General features: G+C 34.2%; 1 protein-coding gene across 2 annotated transcripts in view; it reads left to right on the top strand.

Moving 5' to 3' along the window:
- Window positions 1-24,153, top strand: part of LOC113516253 (sialin) — a 71,872-nt gene that overhangs the window by 14,072 nt on the left and 33,647 nt on the right. For both annotated transcript variants that reach the window (XM_052895201.1, XM_052895202.1), the window contains 5 exons: window positions 1,857-2,023; window positions 2,247-2,380; window positions 6,205-6,407; window positions 17,458-17,544; window positions 18,964-19,100. In XM_052895201.1, coding sequence (XP_052751161.1) covers window positions 1,857-2,023; window positions 2,247-2,380; window positions 6,205-6,407; window positions 17,458-17,544; window positions 18,964-19,100 — 728 coding nt within the window. The remainder of the gene's footprint in view (window positions 1-1,856; window positions 2,024-2,246; window positions 2,381-6,204; window positions 6,408-17,457; window positions 17,545-18,963; window positions 19,101-24,153) is intronic.

The following is a 24,153-nucleotide window of genomic DNA, read 5'->3' as shown; positions in this document are numbered from 1 at the left end:
CATAGAAATGAAAAATGTAGTACACCCTTGCGAAGGCTTCCCGGGAAGCTAGTAGGTATTAAAAAAAAATCTAATGTCCTCCGCTGACCCTCGTGGAATCAAGGTGAATTGAGGCCTCTTGAATCTCAAGTTCCATTCTCGCTCGTGTCTATTAAGCAAAATTTTTTTTTATATGCGTACGAAGTGGCGGGTACACCTGATATTTATTATGCCAATTCATTCGCAATAAACTTATCAATTAATTGACAAGTAATCATAATGAATGTAATAATATTTTTTTTGTTTATCTACTATTTAATAGATTATTTAAAAGTATCTACTGATTATCGTGTTCTGTGTATATATTATTTTATCTTTCTATACCTACGGCCATGGTCATGGCCACATAATTTATAATAAAAGTTTATACTCGCGACTCTTTCCACGTCATTGAGATGATAACATATTGAGTAGTTCACCAGTGGGAGACTTTGTACAAAAGTCGTTTGCTTGGGCACCTCTTTCTCATTCGTGTTTCTACCGTGAAGCAGTTGTATTTGCATGGCTGTGTTCGGTTTGTAGGATGAGATATGGCGTGAATTTACTGGGTACAGAGGAATAACACCTGAGTCCTGAGGGATGGCAACGCATGGGACGTACCATGGGCGAAACAGTACCGTTGTGTCCATGGTACTGCTCATGTCTATAGGCGACGGTTACTACTTTCCATCACAAGGTGGGCCGTCAGCTTGTTTGCCATTTTAAGTTGCATAAAAAAAGTCTAAGTCCTTCTCCGCATCCTAAATGGTCGAAGACTATTGGTTGAGTCATTAAGGAATTAACAAACACAAAACATAACCTAAATTTTTATAGTCATTTAATTTTTTTTTAACTTCCAATAGAGTATTCTCTTAGTTGTCTTATTTGTAGTCAATATATATAATTAAAGTTTGTATCCCACAAAAAATCTATTTAATCTATGGTAAAACCAGTTATTTTGATTAAAAACTGAACTATTGAACAGATTTTGATATAGGTATTTATGGGACCAATCTGTTACTATATCCTTTTATTTAAAAATTATTTTTCAAATCGGTTTACAATGTATGGAGTTATGAGGTAACAAATAAAAAAAAAAAACAACCGAACTGAGAACCTCCATTTTGAAGTAGGTTGCAAAGCAATTAAGTTAACGATGTTTATGAAGAGTTTGGTTTAGCGATCGTGTTACAATAACATCAGCGTCAAGTTGGTGCAAATAATAACTTTACGTGGGAATCATTGGGTGTTCAATGATTGTGAATTTATAGTGAGTGCGTACCAGTGATTCTTAAAGTTTTGGGGGCACGGGGGGCTCATTTATTTCTATTTATATTTTATAATTTAATAAATATATGACATTGTGAGTTTGAAGTTTCTCTTAAGTAAACTTGGAAATCCCATTTGAACCTATACCTACTATTTACCACATGAGGGTGTTCTTAGATAGTTCACTCGAATACTTCTATTTTTGGCCTCGTATTTAGGCCACTGTGCGTGAAAGAGTAATTTGTTTAGCTAACTAAAGAAAATAAAGAAAAAATAATATACAATTTTAGAGACCGAACGAGCGGTAAATTAAAAAAAATGTAATGACTTTTCAAAAGTGCTTCAATGTAAGTTTATTTGAATAAAAAAAAAAAAAAAAAAAAAAAAAAAAAAAAAAAAAAAAAAAAAAAAAAAAAAAAAGATCCAGAAGGTCATAAGCCTATTTGGAATAAGCGTAATGGAATAATAATTGTGACACTAAATACCCATGTTTTTTACCTGGTTACGCTCCAGCACTTTATCAGTAATATGAGCTTGTTGTGAGTCTAATGATTGTTTACTTGTTACAGGCTGTCTAACATGTGTGCAAGTACTGAACATCATGGTGCTGCTGGGCTTCATGTTGAACTACGCTCTCCGCGTGAACCTCACCATAGCTATCGTCGAGATGTTATACGACGTTAACGACAACCAGACAGCGATCTTGAACGTTACAGACTCGCTCAATGTTACAGAGGTATTAATTTTATAGAAGTTATACATTTACACCAAATACCTGGTCTTTGAGCTAGGGTACTGTGGGTTATGAAATATATATTTAATTTATTATTAAATTTAAATTAATTCTTAAGTATTTTATATAATGTATGATCCCAATATGCAATTTATATTTGAAGCCACGTTAAGAAAGGAAAAAAAAATAGATATAGTTTATTATGGCGATATTATGTTTTTTCTAGCATCCAGAGCATATCGAGCAGACGCGGTACCATTGGGATACGAAACAGAAGAATCTTCTATTGGGTTGCTTCTTCTGGGGCTATGTACTCACAGAACTACCAGGCGGTAGATTGGCAGAGATCGTTGGCGCCAGGTAAAAATAAAAATAAACTAGAGATCGTCGATCTTTTGTGCTGTAGCAATGTATTTGATACAGTATCTTATTTGCGAACCTTACATTTAGCACTCAATAATTGTATCTGTAGGAAAATGTAAATCAACAAAATCGTCGGTAATCTAAATTGCTAAATCAAGACATTCCTTACCTTTATAGTTCGTCTCTTATTATGAAAATACGAATTGAACAATATTTAAAATGTGTTTCTATTTTTATCTTTAATTTCTATCCGTCAGGTTCCTTACTAGGATAGGCAGAGTAAATCAGTGTAAACGACAGACTATCCTTACTTAAATCTCTATCCATTAAAAATATGGGTTATAAAATATTTTAAGGTTACATTTCCAAAAAAAAAAATATGTCGAAAATAAAATCCATATGAAACTTGTAGCAGCTCCTTTAGTCATTTAAAATTGATCAATTATAGATGCATGACGTACTGATTTGAATAGTTGCTATGGCGCTGCTGCTAACAATAAGTGACAATAAAAATAGCTTGTTCATCGAATCGTGAACTATTTACATTCCAATTAAGTACTCTTATATCCGTTTATCCATATCACAACGTCATATGGCTATGAATGAAAACTATTACATCTGATTAAAATAGAAAAATCATGATTTTCTATTATATTTCCTAGTATTTTATTATTATTTTGTATAAAAGTAGTTTGTGCAAAGTAATTAATCCTCAGTCCCATTCGTATTTCTACCGTAAAACAGTTGTGTTTGCATGGCTGTGTTTCGGTTTGAAGGATAGGATATGGCAGTGAATTTATAGGTCACAGAGGAATAACATCTGAGTCCTCAAGAATGGCAACACTTGGGGGGTATCATGGGCGAAACAGTATACTCTGTTATGCCCATGGTACTACTCATGACTATAGGCGACGGATACCGCTTTCCATCAAGTGGGCAATCAGCTTGTTTGCCATTCTAAGTAGCATAAAAAAATATTATTTTAAAAATTTATTTCTTATATATTTTTATTTTAATTTAATACTTCAATATAAGAGTATCCTAATTGCTTTTTATAGTAAATACTGATAACGTACTATAAATAAAAAAAAGTCGTTTGGAGTAGTCATTATATTCTCTTCTCTTATTTTAAATCTTATTTTAAAAGCTTATTTTTAGATTTCTTCCGCCGACGTTGAACTTTTTATTCGAACAGCGGGGTTCTTGAGACAATAAGTGAGAAAAATACTTCTTATTGTAATGTAGAGATGACTCGACCGGTAACATCCATGTAAATTATATTTGACACCTCCAAGTTCAATGTCTGAGGTACTATAGGTTTCTTAACTTTGCGATTAATTCCGCTTTACTTATTTGCTGCCAACGACCTTAGGTAAATATAGTTGTAAATTATATTTAAAATATACTGAATATATGCCCGTATTAATTTTCTTCTTCTAATTTTAGTTTCGACCTTATTTGAATAGATTTTTTTTTTTATATTTAGAACCTAAATAATAAGTGAGTAGTTTTAGATGTAATTTTGCGTCGAACTTTCTAGTCATTGCTAATGGAGAGGTCAGAATAAGTCAACAAGACGCAATACATAATTATACTGCTTGTCAGTCTCTTGAAATTGAAATAATTACTCTTAATAAATATGGTAGCTTTACAAATAACACATGTTACATATTATAATTGAAAAGACCTTCGTTGTTGTATTTTTTATATTGGTAGCTATCCGAATACATCATTAGCAGAATGACAAATACATGATTATATTAAATATTTTTAATTGATGAAATTTTTTGTTGTGTAGTCCTTAGGATTTTTTTGTGTGATTAAATAAGTCTTTATTTATTTATTTATTCATCAGTACAAATATGTGTACATGGCGGACTTAATGCTAAAAGCATTCTCGCCCAGTCAACCATAGGGAAGTGTCAGAATACTCGAATGCGGTACTACTAATTATTGATATACATACATACTAAAATTACATATATACTTTATCCATTCTTGTAATAAATCTATGCCATAAAAGAAACTACTTATTGTTTAATTCATTATTTTTTTAATTTAAAAACATTTTCGTGCACTTATTCAGTCTGCGGGTGTATCCTTACTGATTAAGTATTATGTTAAGGTGCCTCAGTCTACAAATGAACGCTGTTTTAATTTATGTTTTAATATATGTTGTTGTAATGAACGATTCTGGCTTCAGTCGCAATAAATAATGATAAAATTATCCGTAGTTCTTGTTAAACTGACACTTGAAACTTTATAATGGCATATAATGTTAAATAAACAATTATCAGTATCGTAATATTACGAGGAAATAAATAAAAACAGTGACGTGTGGTCCCGGCATAGAATGGGCCACCCCTTGCTTTCCTGTGGGTGTAGTTAGAGGTGACACACGGTACACGGGTAGATTATGCCCTAAATTAGTACATAGGATATTTTATATAATAAATTTACGTTAAAGGTACAATAATTAAATAGGTTTTTCATGATCAACCATATTCTTATTCTCAGTTATATATCTTATCTCTGAATTCATACCATAGATTATTATTTGTATTTACAAGTAATGCAGATATAATCTCGAGTGCTTGATTAAAAATGTAAAGTGGGAGACAAATGAAATGTTGTGTTGTAGCCGATAACTGGAAATGAATCATACAGGGAACATTGTCGAGCTTTGGACACAATCGCCTGCGAGAGCGCAGGGAGTTTAACATGAAATGAAAATAAAAATTCATAAAAATTCATTCATATCAAAATGGTGTTTAACATTTCATTCTTCATAAATTCTACCATAAAAGTCCAAAGGAACTATATTTATTGCATCTTTTTTATAATTTTAACATCAAATTTGGGTGTGTGTAGAAAATATTTCGGAGTAAGTCCTCTGATTCACTAGTTATTATCGAATAACCATTCTATCTCTGGTATAACGGAGAATTGCAATTGATTTCTTTAAAATGTATTTTATAATAATAATAATATATTTTTAAATTTACACGATATTTGCACGACACGAATAGTTATTAGGCAACAAGAATACGTTAAGTCTGCCTCATAAGGAACTTGGCGTCCGTTTAAGGTAAGGACGTTGCAACACTATGTCCTTATGCAGATTTCATTATGTTGTCATTCTGCTAACCGATATAATTATGTTAATAAGGTTTGTATCGTCACACTGGCAACATTTTGAGACTAAATTCTTGTCGAAATTCAAACGATTTTACGTATGATTTCGAAAATTTTGGTATGTGATGATCTAAAAATTACCTATATGGAAACTTTATTTAATATGTCAATTGTTTAGATGAAGAATACTATGCAACTTCTTAAAGTTTTACCCCCTTATTCGTAAACACGTGAAACCTCTCATAAACCTATTTTAGCTATTGAACTATTTTGTCTATTTCTTTTATGCTAAATTTCCAATTTGAAGGAAGTTAGAGATTAAGGGCATTTTAGAAAGATACTTTTTGAATATAATTCGGAAGTATATATTTGAAATTGTAATATTTTGTTTTTGAAATTTGACTGGTAGATATGGGTCATCATTAGCCATCTCTCTACTGCTAAATATAGGCTTCCCTCATAAGGAAGGATTTTGCTAGTAGTTGCCACACTTGGCAGGCAGATTGGCAACTGTAGTTAGGTAGATATGGGGATTTAATGCAAATGTGGTCGGTCTTACGGTATGATTTTCATTTATTTTATATTTCAGTAATTTATATAAATTTTATATTAGTGGTTTCATTAGTTTTATTTGCGTTTATTTTTATTTTGATAAAAATATTAACACCTTTCTTTCTCTTCATTAGGCGAGTGTTCGGCTACAGCACGCTCTTAGCCAGTGTCCTGACTCTCTTGACACCCAGTGCTGCCGCGATAGGCTTCGGCTGGGCTGTGGCTGTCAGAGTCCTCCTCGGCTTCCTGCTTGGAGCCACGTGGCCGGCGATCCTACCCATGGCATCGAAGTGGATTCCACCAAATGATAGATCTAAATTCATGTCTAACATGATGGGTAAGTTATTTTTTTGCTTTGTTCCATTTTGCAGCTTTGCTTTTTCTTTTAATGAATGATAATGCAATGGTAGCCTCACCTGCGCTAATGGTATACGTTAGCGGGCCAACAGTAAGGGATGATAGGTGAGAATGAAAAAGCAGATCAGTTAGCCCATCGTGATGTATACATCTTGAATTCAGCACGATATTTTCCAGTGGAGAACTCCACTGGGCTGTCAGGGTATATTGCTAGAAATGGGACTGGTAGTCCGCATTACTAAAAATCCCATTCCCCCAGCTGGGCCTTGCCCTTAATTCATTAATGTTCCACTGCTGGCGTTTGGCCTCTTCCCAAATAAGGGTATAGTCTGCTATTACAACCTAGCCAGTCAATGTTTTAGACACTTTCCTCCGAATTTATAGACACATGTAATATCAACATAATACAAAATATACAGAAATATCACAATATACAGATTCGGGGGGAAAGGGATTGTTAGTAATGGAGACTGAGAATCTTATTGCTAGCAATATACCCAACCAGGTCGAGCTCCCCGCGGTTCCCCCTGGAAACTATCATGATTAATTCCTGATGAATTCATCATGATGGGCTAACTGGCCTGTTTTCATTCTCATCTATCACCCTTCACTGGTGCTCCGCCAGCGTATCCCGTTAGCGCAGGCGGGGTTACCATACCATTTTCACTCAAAAAAAAAAATAAGTATACAGATTCGTTTAATCTGATTATATAATATAACAATTATTTATAACTATCATCAATATATGTATGATAATTACAGATATTTGTTTCCTTAGTCGTCTCTTATAATATACTGGATATGAAAAAGAATAGTTAAACTTTGAATTCTACTCCTTAATTACACGGAGCAGCTATTAGTCTCTGACAATTACTTCTTTATGCCTGAAATTGACTACAGCATTGCATATCTATTATTACAGTACATAGAAAGAGCCCACATACTATCCTTAATCTATGCTTCGGTAATTTGTGAAAAAAGTAAAAAAGTATATACTCATTCATTGTCTGTGGTTTTATTCAAGTTATTTGTTATGAACTGCTTACAATAGTTCACAATATTGTTATCGCCTTGACCCCATATTGTGTAACGTCGTCATTTTGGCATGCAATCGTATACTTAATGGAATCATTTATTTACTATTATTGGATACAACTCGGTGAGACCGTTAACAAACAGCACAATATAACATTTTGTTATCAGTGACTGCGTATACGCTTCGTATACCCAGCCATTGATTTTCGTTGGAATCGAAGGCGACGGAGGCGCGCGCAGGCGTGGTTGCTGACGTCACGCGTTTCTCGCTCCCTGATTGGTGGTTATAATGGACCGCGTGTTTTAACCTTGCGCAAGCGTTGCTATGCGCTGTGGTTAACCAGTTCCGAGAAATGTGGTAGTGTTATATTCATGTTGGTCCCGTCGTCATGTGGTCATGGTGAATAGTTGTCCACACGCACAAGGTCACTGTGCTAAAGTAACACGCCGTGCTATCTTTATCTTTCATTTTGGAACAGGGTTTCTTATACTTTTAATAATCACCGACCAGTTTCAAAAGTATGTCGGATAATTGCAGGAGAGAATTATTAAAAAAAAAAACATAGATTATACTTACTTTCGTCGGGAAATCGTTAACTTGTTTTCAACTAATGCTACTTATAATTAAGTTTACTTGAATATTTTTTTATTTACTTCGTTTATTATTTAAAAATATGTATATTACTTTCTTTCTTAATAAATTCATGGTATTGAAAAGTTATCTTTTAAATATTTTGCAGATTAAAGGATTGATACTAAAATATTGGATCATGTAAATTAAAATTGATTATGGAGGCCCGAAGGTGTATTTAATGAATGAATGTAAACTCTTTATTGTTCCCTTCAAAGAATGTTACAGATTATAAAGTTTAATAATATGTATACAAACAAAATTAATACTTAATTACATAAACTTAATTACATAAAAGTAAGATAAAGAGGCAACAATGGGCGGTCTTATCGCTAAATAGTGGACTCTTCCAGACAACCTTGATCCCGCTTTCAGAAACCCTATTTCAGGTGTTGGTTGTTTAAATTAACCTACATAAGTACCTACTAGAGTACGAGTACATTATATTTTACTTATTATTTCCTTAATAGTTTGCAATGTACATAGTTTATGTAGGAGATTCAAGGTGGAAGAACTTGGCGTAGATTCCTATTTACCTTTACTTCCTTATTTACAAATCTAAATGTCGTATGTTGTTATATATGTATATATATGACGTGGACCATTTTAATTCATTAGGAGAGTTATTATAAGCATTTATTTTTAATTTATGAATTTATATATTTAGTAATAACTTGCATACTCGTTTATAATCTTGTATTTATGTCTTCATTTAATTCAAATTTAAATCAATTTAATGACAGACAACAAGATCTATTTTATAAGTACTAGATTTAAAATTATGTTAGGAAAAAAAGCTATAATTTAATAAACCATATACCTGATTTGATATCCTTTTTTCTGTCTTAGTGTACTTTGTTGCCTTGCCTTTGCTTACTAATGTATATCCAATTGTGACTGATTGTTATTTAAACATTTAGATATCATATAACTATGTGTGTATAGGTGTTTTCATGTGTACATATTGTATTTGTACCTACTACACCTAATAGGGGGGAAAGGGATTGTTAGTAATGGAGACTGAGAATCCCATTGCTAGCAATATACCCCAACTAGGTCGACCTCCTCGCGGTTCCCCCTGGAAACTATCATGGTTAATTCCTTATGAATTCATCACGATGGGCTAACTGGTCTGTTTTCATTCTCACCTATCACCCTTCACTGGTGCTCCGCCAGCGTACTCGTTAGCGCAGGCGGTTACCATACTATTTTCACCCATCAAAAAAAAAAAAACTACGACTAACGACTTTTGAGTTCTCCATTGTATGTATTACCATAAACTGTTTTATGCCAGGGAGGGGTCCTGATATCTTGTGATACGGGTTCTTTGGATACCCAGTTTAGGCACCAGTTCTCTACAACTTTGATGTATCTATGGTATTATTTTAAATGTTTCATTGTACTCAAAAAAGTTGTGAGATTAATTAATAAACATTATTATTATTATTACCTGAGAGGCATCCATCCAGTCAGGACGGCATCGAACCAGGACATGGTTATTTTGTGTTCTAGACATCGTCCTGATGAAATGTCCTATCTCAGGTGTATGGACATCTTTAACTATCATTTTAAGGATGATGATTTATAATTCAATGATTTAATTGATTTATTTTCATATAAAAAACAGCGATTTCATTAGGGAGACAATTTATATGGGACCAACAAGCAAGTAAACCCTATCGAATGAATGAAAAATACAAAATAAGTGGAAGATTTGAGTGAGTGTGATTCTTTATCTAAAATTATAACACCCGGCTTTACTTACGCGGATTAAGATAACGGTAATATAAGATCATCTCTCTATCTCTATTCGTGTACCAAAAACAAGAAACATCATGTCTTTACTTACTTTTGTATAGGTATAAATAGTATTATTTAATCAGGGGTTCCCAAACTTATTTTGTCTACTGCCCACTTTGAGAATAAATTATTTTTTAGCGGCCCCATTATTTCACCTACTTAAAAACCACTATTACTTTAAGATCAACAAATCAACCCCTAGCCTTTACACAACGCCCCCATTTTTTTCTGGGTCTCTTACCGCCCCCCTTTAGACCTGCAGCGCCCACAAGGGGGCGTTATCGCCCACTTTGGGAAAGGCTGATTTATATGAATGAATGAATGAACGAATGAATGAATTTTATTGCTAAAAATGTGGTACAATAAGGTCATATGAAAATATTACATATATATATAGATAGATTCTGTTTATTGTTTCCTCCAAAAGATTATAATAGTAACTTGTTATAAATACATATAGATAATTACAGGAAATGATGTAATCATTTCCTGTAATTATTTACTGAGAAAAACAATTAGTATCCCTTATTTCTTAAAGCCATCTTTTCCAGGCAACCTTTTTTTTGCAACTTAGAATGGCAAACAAGCTGATGGCCCACCGGATGGAAAGTGGTAAACGTCGCCTATAGTCTTGAGCAGTATCATGGACATAACAGAGCATACTGTTTCGCCCATGATACCTCCCATGCGTTGCTATTCCTGTAGGACTCAGGTGTTATACCTCTGTACCCTGTAAATTCACTGCCATATCCCACCCTTCAAACCGAAACACAGCCAAGCAAATACAACTGCTTCACGGTAGAAACACTAATGGAATAGAGGTGCCCAAGCAAACGACTTTTGTACAAAGTCTCTTCCTGGTCGCAACCTTCCGATGGAAAGAAGTACCTAATTATAAACCGTTTGATTAGAGGTACTATAAAATTCTGTTCATTCTTAAATACATATAAACATATAATACATCCAATAATTAGATAAGGTTATTGGAGTATTTTTCCTAAGACAAAGGAGTATCGTTTAATTCCGGCTCTGGCTGTCGAATGACCGACTAAATAGATAACAATCGGGTAACTTTCCCAATAACAGTGGTTGACCTCTGACACCGTACATTCAAATCAAATAAATGAAACATTTAAACAGTAATATTGTTTATCTAAACAGTTAGCGTAACAAGCGTCCTTTGTAACTGTGAATATGAATTAATGAATGATAATTGTTCTCATTCCAAACGGTGATTGTAATTGAAAATGTGCATAATATGCGTGCGTGCAATTTGCAGATGCATCGGAAAGATACGGGTCAAAGGCCGGGCTATGCATTACTCGGGCGCAATGTTCTTGATTATTTCATGTACTATGTGTGTTACGGCCACCATGAGTCTTTGTCTAAACTCATATTACAAAGAGGAAAAGTTTTGTGTTTATTCAGGTTTAATTAAAAAAATACTTAATAGCTTATGGGCTGTATTTTATATACATACATATATATATATATATATATGTATATATATATATGTGTATATATATATGTGTGTATATATATATGTGTATATATATATATGTGTATATATATATATATGTGTATATATATATATATATATATATATATATATATATATATATATATATAAACAAAACCGTATGAAGCTGAAGAAAAAGTCGCTTTCGAAAAGATTCTCAATTCGGTTGTATTTTTTCTTTTTCATGTTTGTTACTAACAAAAGAATTTTCAAATTAATTTAGAACTGACGGAGTTACGAACTTCGTCAGAGAACTGACGGAGTTACGAACTCTGTCAGAGAACTGACGGAGTTACGAACTCCGTCAGAGAACAGACGAAGTTATGAATCTAAATCGATTTTAAAATTCCTTTTTGTTTATCTGTAAGGATATTTTTATGGTTTCGTCATAATTGAATCGTTTTTTTTTTACACAATTGTTAATTATGTTATTTAAATTTTTTTTTTTTGATGGGTGAAAATGGTATGTTAACCCCGCCTGCGCAAACGGGATACGCTGGCGGAGCACCAGTGAAGGATGATAGATGAGAATGAAAACAGGTCAGTTAGCCCATCATGATGAATTCATCAGGAATTAACCATGATAGTTTCCAGGGAGAACCGTGAGTAGGTCGACCTGGTTGGGTATATTGCTAGCAATGGGATTCTCAGTCTCCATTACTAACAATCCCTTTCTCTCCAAAATTAATTATTGTTACACTTGTAGTAAAGCTTATTTGAATCCAACGCGTTTTAAGGCAAGATTGCTATCATATTTCCAATTAATTCGGTTTGTTAACGGTATAAACTTTTTAAATAATAGGGTAAGTATATATTTAAGAATAAATGCTCTTTGTTATAAGAGTATTATTATTGCCAAATGTAATTCGTTTCGTAAGCGGCTTAATAATAAGAGTTCGCTATTGACCGTGCACAAACTGTCGTTGTGTCACCCTACTTGCCCGTAGTTACCGTCTGATTAATGATGAATGGAATGGAATCGGAACACCGTGCACCGCGCGCCTCACAATGACAGTTCGAAAGTTCAAGCAACCGGTACTGACGTAACAAATTGTACTTTATCACAACACTATACGATTCTTTTTCCTTTATCAAAAAGTTTGGGAACCATTTGGTGTCAGTTATTTTTGAATTTGAAATGTTTTCTTTAAAATTGGGGAATATTCATATTAACAATATAATTTTTAAGTGATCTAAAGACGTGAGAGAAATAACAATTGTTTAGAATTGCGAAGCAAAATCTATCTATTTACAGATACATGACTCCGCGTTCTAAATTTGAATTTGAAATTTGGAATTTTTAATATAATGTTTCTACGAAACATCTTGTCGTTGATCGCTTTGCGTGTGTGCGTACGGTTGCGTCTATTTTCATGGGCGTGTGTATGTGATTTTGTTCACAATTGAAGTAGATAGTTTTTTTTTTATGAAGTGAAATGTATGGTACAACTTTCAGCATTATACTGTCACAGTACACAGTACAGCTGCTAGTAGCGTTAGTATTCCGATAGGTCTCTTGATAAGATAAAAATTTAGTCCAATTTCCGTGTACAAAACACGCTATACAGATGACATATTGAAATTTGCAATTGGTTTATTTCGTTTAATTCCAAGAAAACATGTAAATATTATTATTGACCGTATAACTTCCTTGACACTTTATTGATGTTAAATGATCGTTTAACTAGCGTCGATGTCGTAAAAGATTATGACTTTGTATATCTATATGTATGCTTTGCACGTTATAGCATGGTGCGAATGGCAGGTCACTAAACCAATGGAAGAAAATTAATTAAACGTAACTTAGGTATACAAAAATAATTTGATATTAAAAAGTAACAATTATAATTGTTATATTAATTGCCACATCAAAGATCTCAATATAGTTTCTTTACAGTAAAAAAAAAAAAATTGCTGTCATCCGCACAATGCTATAATGCATAGAATATAACTATGTCTAGTACAATTATATAACTATTTTATGGGTAAACGTAGTCGTAAACTAGTTAAATATCCTCCTACAGTTATTATGAGTCTTTTGGTTTTTTTTTTTCTAATGGATGATTAATGGAATGGTAACCCCGCCTGCGCTATCGGTATACGCTGGCGGGGCACCAGTGAGGGATGATAGGTGAATAATGAAAAAAGGCAGGTCAGTCAGCCCATCGTGATGAATACACACGGAACTCAGCACGATGGTTTCAAGGGGGAACCGCGTGGAGGTCGACCTGACAGGGTATATTGCTAGCAATGGGACTGGTAGCCCGCATTACTAACGATCCCTTCCCCTTGAGCCTTTCGGTTACACATGCGCGATTCGTTATTTTATAAATATTGGTTTCACCTGCGACTTCGTCCGCGGATATGTTGTAATAAAGACAGAACCAGCGGGTCTACCATGAAATGAAATTCCGAATTTTCGGACTCAAATTCGTGTTTTTGTTTATGCCAAAATCGGACCAATAAATGGAGTTTAACATTCCTATCATAAAAGTCCAAAGGAACGATATTTTAACATTTTTAATATCTCCAAACTGCATGTATTAGATAGATAGATACTCTTTATTGTTTCCTCCAAAAGATTACAATAGTAAACTTATTATAAATATAAATAATTACAAGAAATAATCACAATGAGAAAACAATGGGTGATCTTATTGCTAAGAGCGATCTCTTCCATGCAACCTTTGGATGGAGAGGAGTAATTATAGACAATTTGGTGGGAGGCACGATGAAAAATTCTGTTAGTTCTAAATATGGGAGATGTGATACATATAATATTATAAATATATTATCCCTACTAAATTATATATATATATATATATATATATATATATATATATACATACACAAACATACATTCATACATACACACATGTAATATATATACATACACACACATATACAAATACATATACATACATACATCAAATTAGTTTTTCGTTTGGCTTCGATATTTCGAAAAACATTTCATGGTAGGCCCTCAGAGACAATAATACAATAATACGTATCACCATTCACGAGGGCAACCCTACAGTGTTGTTTGCGTCACAGCTACGAGAATCAAATGCATTGACCTGAAACATAGCGGTAACTTTCCTAGGAAGCCAGCTTTGCAGCCCCATCAATTCTATTATCACAATGTATACAACATAACATCAGACAACTAGTCTTGTTTTTTATAAACAATACGATGGGTATTTCATAAAATTCTCAAAAACAAATCATTATTTAAATAGATTCATTTTTAATTGTAATTTTTTATGAATTTATTTTTTATCTGTTGAGAGGAACCTTTTATTTTTTTTTTTATTCAAATTTTTGTTGAGGCTGTTCTAACACCGGAGTGACTATGCTAGCCTCATAGGGATTGTTTGAAATTCAGTCTGTCAGTCCGTCTGGGACACCTTTACCCACAGATATAGCCGTCTTGCATTGCGACTGCCAGGTTGACTCAGTATTAAATTGACATTACCATTATATAATGGCATATCGCCCAGAATCCGCTGTTTCAAGTTACAATTCTGGCCACACTCCACCAGCAAATGTAGGAGGTCTTCCACTTTATCACAATATATACAATTTGGTGATTGTTTCATTCCTATAAGATGATAAAATTTGTTGAGGGGAACATGGCCAGATCGCATCCTGAACGCTATCACTAAATACGATCTTGAAAGACTTGTTGTTTGAAACCAGGGTATTAATGAAGGCATTTGCTGTATAGTTTTATACCATATCCCCTTTGAACCTGAACAGTTTTCAAAGTGGTTTCTCCATTTCGTGACACAATCACTCTTAATTCTACAAAAACTCGACAGTTACTCTTTTAAATCTTTGTTAATATTATTTATTAACTTTAAGATATTGTCCTAGCGATAAGACTGCCTTTTGTACCTATATATATTTATATTTTGATTGGTACTTTATGCTTTATATTATATACTGCATTTTATTTGAATTTTGTAATTTTTCGTTATATGTTTTTATGTTTTTGGTGCAATAAAGAGTTTAATACATGGTCATTGGGGGGAAAGGGATTTGTTAGTAATGGAGACTGAGAATTCCATTGCTAGCAATATATCCAACCAGATCGATCTCCTCGCGGCTCCCCCTGGAAACTATCATGATTAATTCCAGATGAATTCATCATGATGGGCTAACTGGCCTGTTTTCATCCTCATCGACTATTCACTCCACCATTCACTGGTGCCCCGCCAGCGTTTCCTGTTAGCGCAGGCGGGGTTACCATTCCACTTTCATCCAATAAAAAAAATACATAGTCATTAATAAGCTTGTGCATGATTGACTAACATGTGTACGCTGGAAGGTTACCAGTAAGGGATGATAGGTTAGGACGAGAGCAGGTGAGTTGGACCATCGCGATAAATTCGACAAGAATTACCCACGATGGTTTTTAGGGGGAACCACATCGTGGTCGATCTAATAGGGTATATTGCGGGGGGGGGATTGTTAATAATGGAGACTAAGGGCTCCATTGTTAGTAATGTAACCAGGTCGACCTCCACGTGGTCCCCGCTGGAAACCATCGTGCTGAATTCCAAGTGTATTCACCACGATGAGCTAACTGACCTGTTTTTTCATCCTCACCTATCATCGCTCAATGGTGCCCCGCCATTATATACCGTTAGCGCAGGCGGAGTTATCATTTCATCATCACCCACTAAAAAAAAATAGGGTATATTGCTAACAACGGGGCTTATATTGTATTATAAATTGTACATAAATTACATTGGCCATATTAAAAGATTTAATATACAATGACGGACTTACCTCATAGAGGTATCTCTTACATTATATACATATGTATAATTGGTATGTGTATTACGTATATATTATTTTCAACTAATTTTGGCAACGTTTGCTATCTAAATAATGTAACAGGTGCCAAGTTCATGATCAAAACAAACTCTGTTATTGGTATCTATTTAGTGTTACATAGTGTTATTGTATATTAAAGATACGGTATCCAATTGATATACACTGAACAATAATTTATTTTCGATTTATATTCGATACTTTCATATTTATGATAATGATATGGGATATGGTGTGAATTTACTGGGTACAGAGGAATAACACCTGAGTCCTCAGGAATGGCAACGCATGGGGGTTATCATGGGCGAAACAGTATACTCTGTTATGTCCATGGTACTACTGCTCATGTCTATAGGCGACGGTTACGACTTTCCATCGGGTGGGCCGTCAGCTTGTTTGCCATTCTAAGTTGTATAAAAAAAAGCTGTATTCACATTAAATGAATCGTTTAATAATATATGGGGTCGGATAATGGATGCAGCGTTACCGTTGTATTATGCTTGTTAACGAATTGACAAGATTGATAGACTTTTTTCATTAGGGTCCCGTAGCTACAAAACGAAGTATCTGCATGTCTGTTGGTCTCTTCAATCATGTATTTTCAAAGTTATTGCTGAGAAATATATATACCACACGACATAATATAATGATATATATAATAATATATCATTATATTATGTCGTGTGGTCCTGCTATAGAAGGGGTAACCCCTTCCTTTCCCATTGGTGTCGTAAGAGGTGACTAAGGGAAATTAATGGTTGGGATGGGCGTGGTAATTACTGGCAAAATACCCCCTTATGGAGGCCCATGTCCAGCAGTGGACAGTTAGATATATTTCGGTCATGCAACGTCGCAGTTCAAAATTAGTATATGTATATTATGATTATAGAGTCTACTTACAAAAAAAAAACACTTTAATTGTGATAAAACCAGTTTTGATTTAAAAACTAAAATTACAATAGGATCAATTTGTAAGTATTACCTTTCATATAAAAAAAGAATTTTCCAAATCACTTTAGAACTGATAGAGTAATAAGAGATAACAAACAAACAAAATACACATAGTTGAGAGCCTCTGTTTTTAAGTCGGTTGAAAAGGAGTCAAATTTACATTATATTATGATAATTTGTTATTGCGGTTTAACTCTCATTGCGGGAGCCCCGGTAGCTGTCACTTACGCTCACTAACATCGGCTTGTGTTGCAGCCTCGTCGCTTGGTGCTGCCATTACGATGCCGATCTGTGGTTTCCTCATCGCGCACTTCGGATGGGAGTCGGCTTTCTACTTCACTGGTAATTATCACGGTTTACGTAAACGTACAAGTGGCTTCGACATGGTATGTTATAAGTTTGAAATATTTACATTGACTTACACAGATAAAAGATAGAGTGAGAAACAGTGGGATTAGAGAGAAGTGTGGACTGTGACAAAAATCGAAAAGGGAATAATGCTGCGTTGGTTTGACCATTTGGAGAGGTTGTATGAAAGAAGAATTCGAACACGAATGAACGGAGATGTCAGTAGGGGTCACCCTAGACGGACGTATGTCGACCAAATAGGCGACGTGCTGAAGAAGGGCCAAATTAAAAGTATCCGTAACCGGCGAGTGTGTATGGAAAATATTGATGAATGTGGAGGAAGGGAAAATTCAAAATTCAAAATTCAAAAATCATTTATTCATGTAGGACATTTTAGCCGCTTATGAACGTCAAATTTTTACATTATAATTTTATTTTTTTCCCTACCGTCCAGTTTGGAATATAGATCCAATTGAGAAGAACTGGCAAGAAACTCAATTGAATTACTTTTTATTTTAAAGCCAGTTTATTTACAATGTATATTTATATAGGTGTCTATGTCTAACATTAAATGAAAATTCAGTGCATGAACAACTATTGCCATGCACACTCGTCATTCAAGTAATCGTTTAGTGAGTAATAGGCTTTGCTCAGTAAATATGATTTAACAGATGTTTTGAATTTATTTAAGGGTAATTCCAACATATCCTTTGGTATCTTATTGTAAATTTTTATACCTATTCCCATAAAAGACCTATTAACTTTTTCTAAACGATACTTGGGGACAGCAAGTTTGTCTTTAAATCTAGTATTAATATTATGAATATTGCTGTTTTTTGGAAATAAGTCAAGATTTTTATGAACATATAGGAATATAAAGAAGCTCGTTTGAATCGAATCATTTGGCATTCTGTTGTTTCTATTTACCCTAATGGGAGACGGGATGACAGATATGTTTATATGTATGTACAGATAAAGTTTCAGAGAATTGAATATTTGATGCAATACATATATTGTTTGGCCGTTTACTTGTAATTTTTTGTACATTTCGTTGTAAAATGTATGGGAGACTGATGTGACGTAAAATTCTTGTTTTATTTGTATTTATATCAGTAAAGTAAATAAATATATTCAGCTCAGTGCAGTTAATAAAAAATAACATGTAATTATGTTAAAATTATTTTTTTTTTTTTATAAAAAATATCAAACTAAGTTTATCAATTTCTTTCCATATGGAAACTGAACCAATTTTAGTAAATCGTCGCTAAATCATTCCGTTTTCAATCACACAAAATGTATTGAATTCGACTTGTTTCCGAGATACGATACCACAGACAGATACACAGACAAGTATTATAACTATAACATTTCTTTTATGAGGGTGTTTTAACACTACCGTTGTGGTGTATACAGGCCTCATCGGCGCCATGTGGTCGGTGGCCTGGTTCGCAGTGGTCTACGACACGCCAGCCGACCATCCCCGGATCTCGGAGGAGGAGAAGAACTACCTCATGGAAGTCCTGCCGCAGGACAACACAAAGAAGAAGGGGGTGAGTACTTATATTTATATCTATCATTTTAAAAACCAGAAGTTTTTTTGAGGACCATTGTGGAGGCAATCAAGCATATCGTCCCCCTGATGGTAAGCGGGTACAGTATAGCCTATGAACGCCTGCAATACTAGAGGTGTTACGCGCGCGTTGCCAACCTTGAAGAAAACTCTTTATCCCCCTTTTTTTAAAGAACACCATGCTATAGTCTCTTGGAAAAACTTTGACAGGGAGCTCATTCCATAATGTGAGCGTTCGTGGGAGAAAACATCTCTGAAACCGCGCTGTATGTGAACATCTAGGTTCTAATGTATGTATATTTTTTGCTAATGTTTTAATAATGTCTGATATTATCGGTTTAGATTCCATCTGTTTAATTAAAACTACCTTTTGCCCGCGACTTCGTACTCGTGGATTATTGAAGTAACACACCTTTAGGGATTCAATTTTCATAATTCTTTTCTTATTATTTACCTACGCTACATAAAGAACATATCTACATTTCAAGATTTTAAATTCATCGGTTTCAATGCGTCTCTTGATCGGTGTGTCTTGATTATGGCTTATTTCCAGATTGGCCCCATAGAAATTTTATGAAAATTGCTTCAGCAGATAAGTTTTAAAATGAAAATAACCGCTATTAAAGACGGTTTTTTTGTGATACACAATTTAAACTCATTTGCAAAATTTACTAGGTTTTCACAGTACAGCGATCACAAGATTTGAGTTCTTCTACATGAGAACTTGTGCGACATAATAATTTTATAATATATATATATATATATATATATATATATATATATATATATATATATATATATATATATATATATATATATATATATATATAAACAGAGTGTAGTGTAGTGTGTGTAGATTATGTGTCAACATTTAATCTAAAATCATTATGTACTTTGTGTGACAACACTGTTTGGATTGGGGGAGGGGAGTGTTAGTAATGCGGATTACTAGCCGCATTGCTAACAATATGTCGACCCTGTCAGGTCGACCTACACGTGTACCCCCTGTAAACTCTCGTGTTGAATTCCAGGTGTATTCATCACGATGGGCTAATTGACCTGCCTTTTCAGGTGGAAAGGGATTGTTAGTAATGGGGTCTAATTGACCCATTGTTAGCAATATACCTTATCGGTCGACCTCCACGCGGTTCCCCCTGGAAACTGTCGTGGTTAATTCTAGTGGAATTTGTCACGATGGGCTAACTGACCTGCTTTAATCGTCACCTAATCATCCCTCACTGACGCTCCGCCAGCATATACCAATAGCGCAGGCGAGATTACCATTCCATTATCACCCATTAAAAAAAAGACCTGCCTTTTCATTATCACCCATTTATTTTTTTAATGGATGATTATGGAATGGTAACCCCTCCTGCGCTATTGGTATACACTGGCGGGGCACCAGTGAGGGATGACTGGTGAGGATGGAGCAGGTCAGTCAGCCCATCGTGACGAATTCAACTAGAATTAACCACCGTATTTTCCAGGGGGAACCGCGAGGAGGTCGACCTGATAAGGTATATTGCTAGTAATAGGGTTGTTAATCCCCATTACTAGCAATCTTTTCCCCCTCATTATCACACATTAAAAAAAAAAACCACCTTTTCATTCTCACCTATTATCCTTTACTGATGCCCCGAGAGCGTATACCGTTAGCACAGACGGGGTTACCATTCCATTATTCTTTCTCTTCTCAATGTTCTCTACCCAAAGGTTGTCTGGAAGAGATTGCTTAGCGATAAGGCCGCCTTTTGTATCATTTCTTATTACAGTAAAATGTGTTTACTATTTTATAAATGGTGCAATAAAGTGTACATAAATACATAAATAAATATTAACCATTAAAAAAAAAACCTTGTCTCTATGTAATAGCTAGACATATGTGAGTTGTGATTATGATATAAGGATATGCGGTGATTGTGCATAATAATTTATTACAGTCGTTGCTTCCTTCCTTCTTAGTAATATTATGATACGGCTATGTATTTATCGTACCGTGGTGTCTACTTTGTGGTCACGACTCTCGTTATGTTGACCGTTAGTTAGTAGTTAACAAACATTTAACATCTCTGATAGACGCTTGTAAATATTGTAGTTAACACACTAGAGGGAGACTTTGTACAAAAGTCGATTGCTTGGGTACCTCAGTCGTGTTTCTACCGTGAAGCAGTTGTGTTTGCATGGCTGTGTTGCGGTTTGAAGGGTGGGATATGGCGTGAATTTACAGGGTACAGAGGAATAACACCTGAGTCCTCAGGAATGGCAACGCATGGGGGGTATCATGGGCGAAACAGTATACTCTGTTCTGTTCATGGTACTGCTCATGTCTATAGGTGACGGTTACCACTTTCCATCAGGTGGGCCGTCAGCTTGTTTGCCATTTTAAGTTGTATAGAAAAACACTGTAGTTAACTATCGTTTCCAATAAACTGTTTGTCACTTTAATACATTCTCAATGGACTACAAAAAGAATAGATTAGAAAAAGAAGAGACTTTCAGTTTGCTTATATTTAATTATGTATTACCTCATAAGTCTGTCAGTTTGTAAACGAAACTAGAATTTTTTTTATCTGAAAGGATATACTAATAAGTTTAGTACCATAGAAATCTTATCAAAACTGGCTTAGTAGTTTGGTTTTTAAATTAAAATAACTGTTTTAGCCACAGTTGAAGTCGGTTTTTTTTTGTGGAAACAAATTTAATTATAACTTACTACTAACTGTGCTTTACTAAATACTACTATACTATACTATTTAATGCTACTAAGTAGCATTGCTTCTATGAATTAGACAGAAAAAAATCTTAAATGTTAGTATATTCTAATAAAAAAAAAGTTTTTTATTATACTTAGGTACTCGTATATATTGAAAATGACAAAGAAATTGATAAATTCACACAAAGTAACGAAGTGGTTATACTTAAAATAGGTTTCTAAATGTTTTTAGTTTATATGATGGTAGGAGTCCGTAATCTATTATGTATTTTATAGTTTAATGTTACACGTTCTTAGATAGAATAAGGCTATAGAATAAACAGTAGTTAAGGTGGACCTATTTAAGTGTCTTGTCTCTTTCTTTTATGCTACATTCCTAATTTAAAAGAAAGTGACAAATTAGTTTAATATTTAAAATAAGTTTGTAGTAGGTTTTAGTTTTTATAAATAAGGGTAAAATATTTTTTTTTTTAATTTTGGCCTTCAGGTAGACAACTACTAAAACCTCAATCAATTTGTGTAATTTCAGATCCAAACACATTGCTGCTCATGATTAAGGGCCCCGAATTGGTTCCGAAACTAGTCGAGATTTCAAAAATTAAAAAAAAAACGCAGTGTAGGACGAACGCAGTGTAGGACGCCACCCACCTCCCCCCGTTAGATGGAGCGACGTACAAATACCACCTGCATCTACTGAATACATTGCAGTCAGTAGATGCAGGTGGCTCAGGACCGTTTCTTATGACAGTCTATGGGAAGATCTATGTTCAACAGAGGATAATATGATGATGGTAATGGTTGAATAGTGATGATGATGATGATGATGCAAGTAAGGGCTAGTATCTATAGTACCTTACTTAATACCTACAAAGGTCATATAAACACAAAAATTTCCTCTAGCAACACCTGAGACAATGTCAGTACACATTATTGATATAGTTGCTACAATCAATCTATATCCATCATTCGCGGTCCACTCGGTCGGCGCACTGTGGCACTATCATGATGACATCATCGTAGTTACGTCAATTTGTTTAGCGCACGCAGCGGAAAATCTGCTGAATATAATATAATGAAATAGTAAACAAACGGCGTCTGTACGCACGCTAGATTTGACAATTGGAAAGTTTTGTCTAAATTTTTTTTTTATTAGTTTTTACAATATTTTTTTTTAATGGGTGATAATGGAATGGTAACCCCACCCGCGCTATTGGTATACACCGACGGGGCACCAGTGAGGGATGATAGATGAGGATGAAGCAGGTCAGTTAGCACATCGTGACGAATTCAATAAGAATTGTTCACGATCGTTTCCAGATTTATTTATTTATTTATTTATTTATTTATTTATTTATTTATTTATTTATTTATTCTTTATTGCACAATAAAATTTTGTACAAATGGCGAGCTTAATGCCATATGGCATTCTGTAGATATATTCATAGATTCTTGTTTTTTTTTTTTTAGTTTTGTAGTCACGGATATATGGATAAATGCTCAGATAAAATTTGGCACACGTCATGTTTTAATTTTTAGGACAACCATTTAGTTATTAAATTGGCCTCTATTCTATTCTATTCTGCAATGTCTGACCTTGTCTAAAATTGTAAATTATTTTAAGAAATATGTAGATACGGAATACTCTGAAATATTTTTATTTTATGTAACGCCTCATTAAAGAGAAAAATGAAAAACATTTAGATAAAAAAACTATATGCCAATTACATTTATTTTTGCGTGATTTACCTGAGCATTCTCAACAGTCGAAGGCAGCTTGTGACATCTGTGATTAAACTTAGCGTAGTGTGATATATCTGTGATTCCAAGAACTAACTATAAAGAATCGCCGCTTCGCCAGAATCAGATCTAATGTTTTGCATACAAAAAGTTGGCCATAAGAAGGATGGTAACACAAATATTTAACAAAGTAATATATCAGTGTATATATTTACGAGTAGATTTCCATCTAAGTAACGAGCAAAATTTACACTGATCCTAATAAGGATACAGCGAAATAAACGTTTGTGCCCAAATGTGTTTTAGATGCTGATTGGATGGTTAAATGATTAACAATATAGTAATAACAAGAAGTTAATAACAATGTTAGCAAAAACCTAACCTAACCTAACACAGTGGCATGGGGGGAAATGGATTGTTAGTAATGGAGACTGAGAATTCCATTGCTAGCAATATACCCAACCAGGTCGACTTCCCCGCGGTTCCCCCTGGAAACTATCATGGTTAATTTCTGATGAATTCATCATAATGGGCTAACTGGCCTGATTTCATTCTCATCTATCACCCTTCACTGGTGCTCCGC

This window comes from Galleria mellonella, unplaced genomic scaffold (assembly GCF_026898425.1).
Source record: "Galleria mellonella isolate WM207_F2 unplaced genomic scaffold, CSIRO_AGI_GalMel_v1 utg266, whole genome shotgun sequence".
Taxonomy (NCBI): domain Eukaryota; kingdom Metazoa; phylum Arthropoda; class Insecta; order Lepidoptera; family Pyralidae; genus Galleria; species Galleria mellonella.
This window is presented reverse-complemented; position numbering and strand designations above follow the sequence as displayed.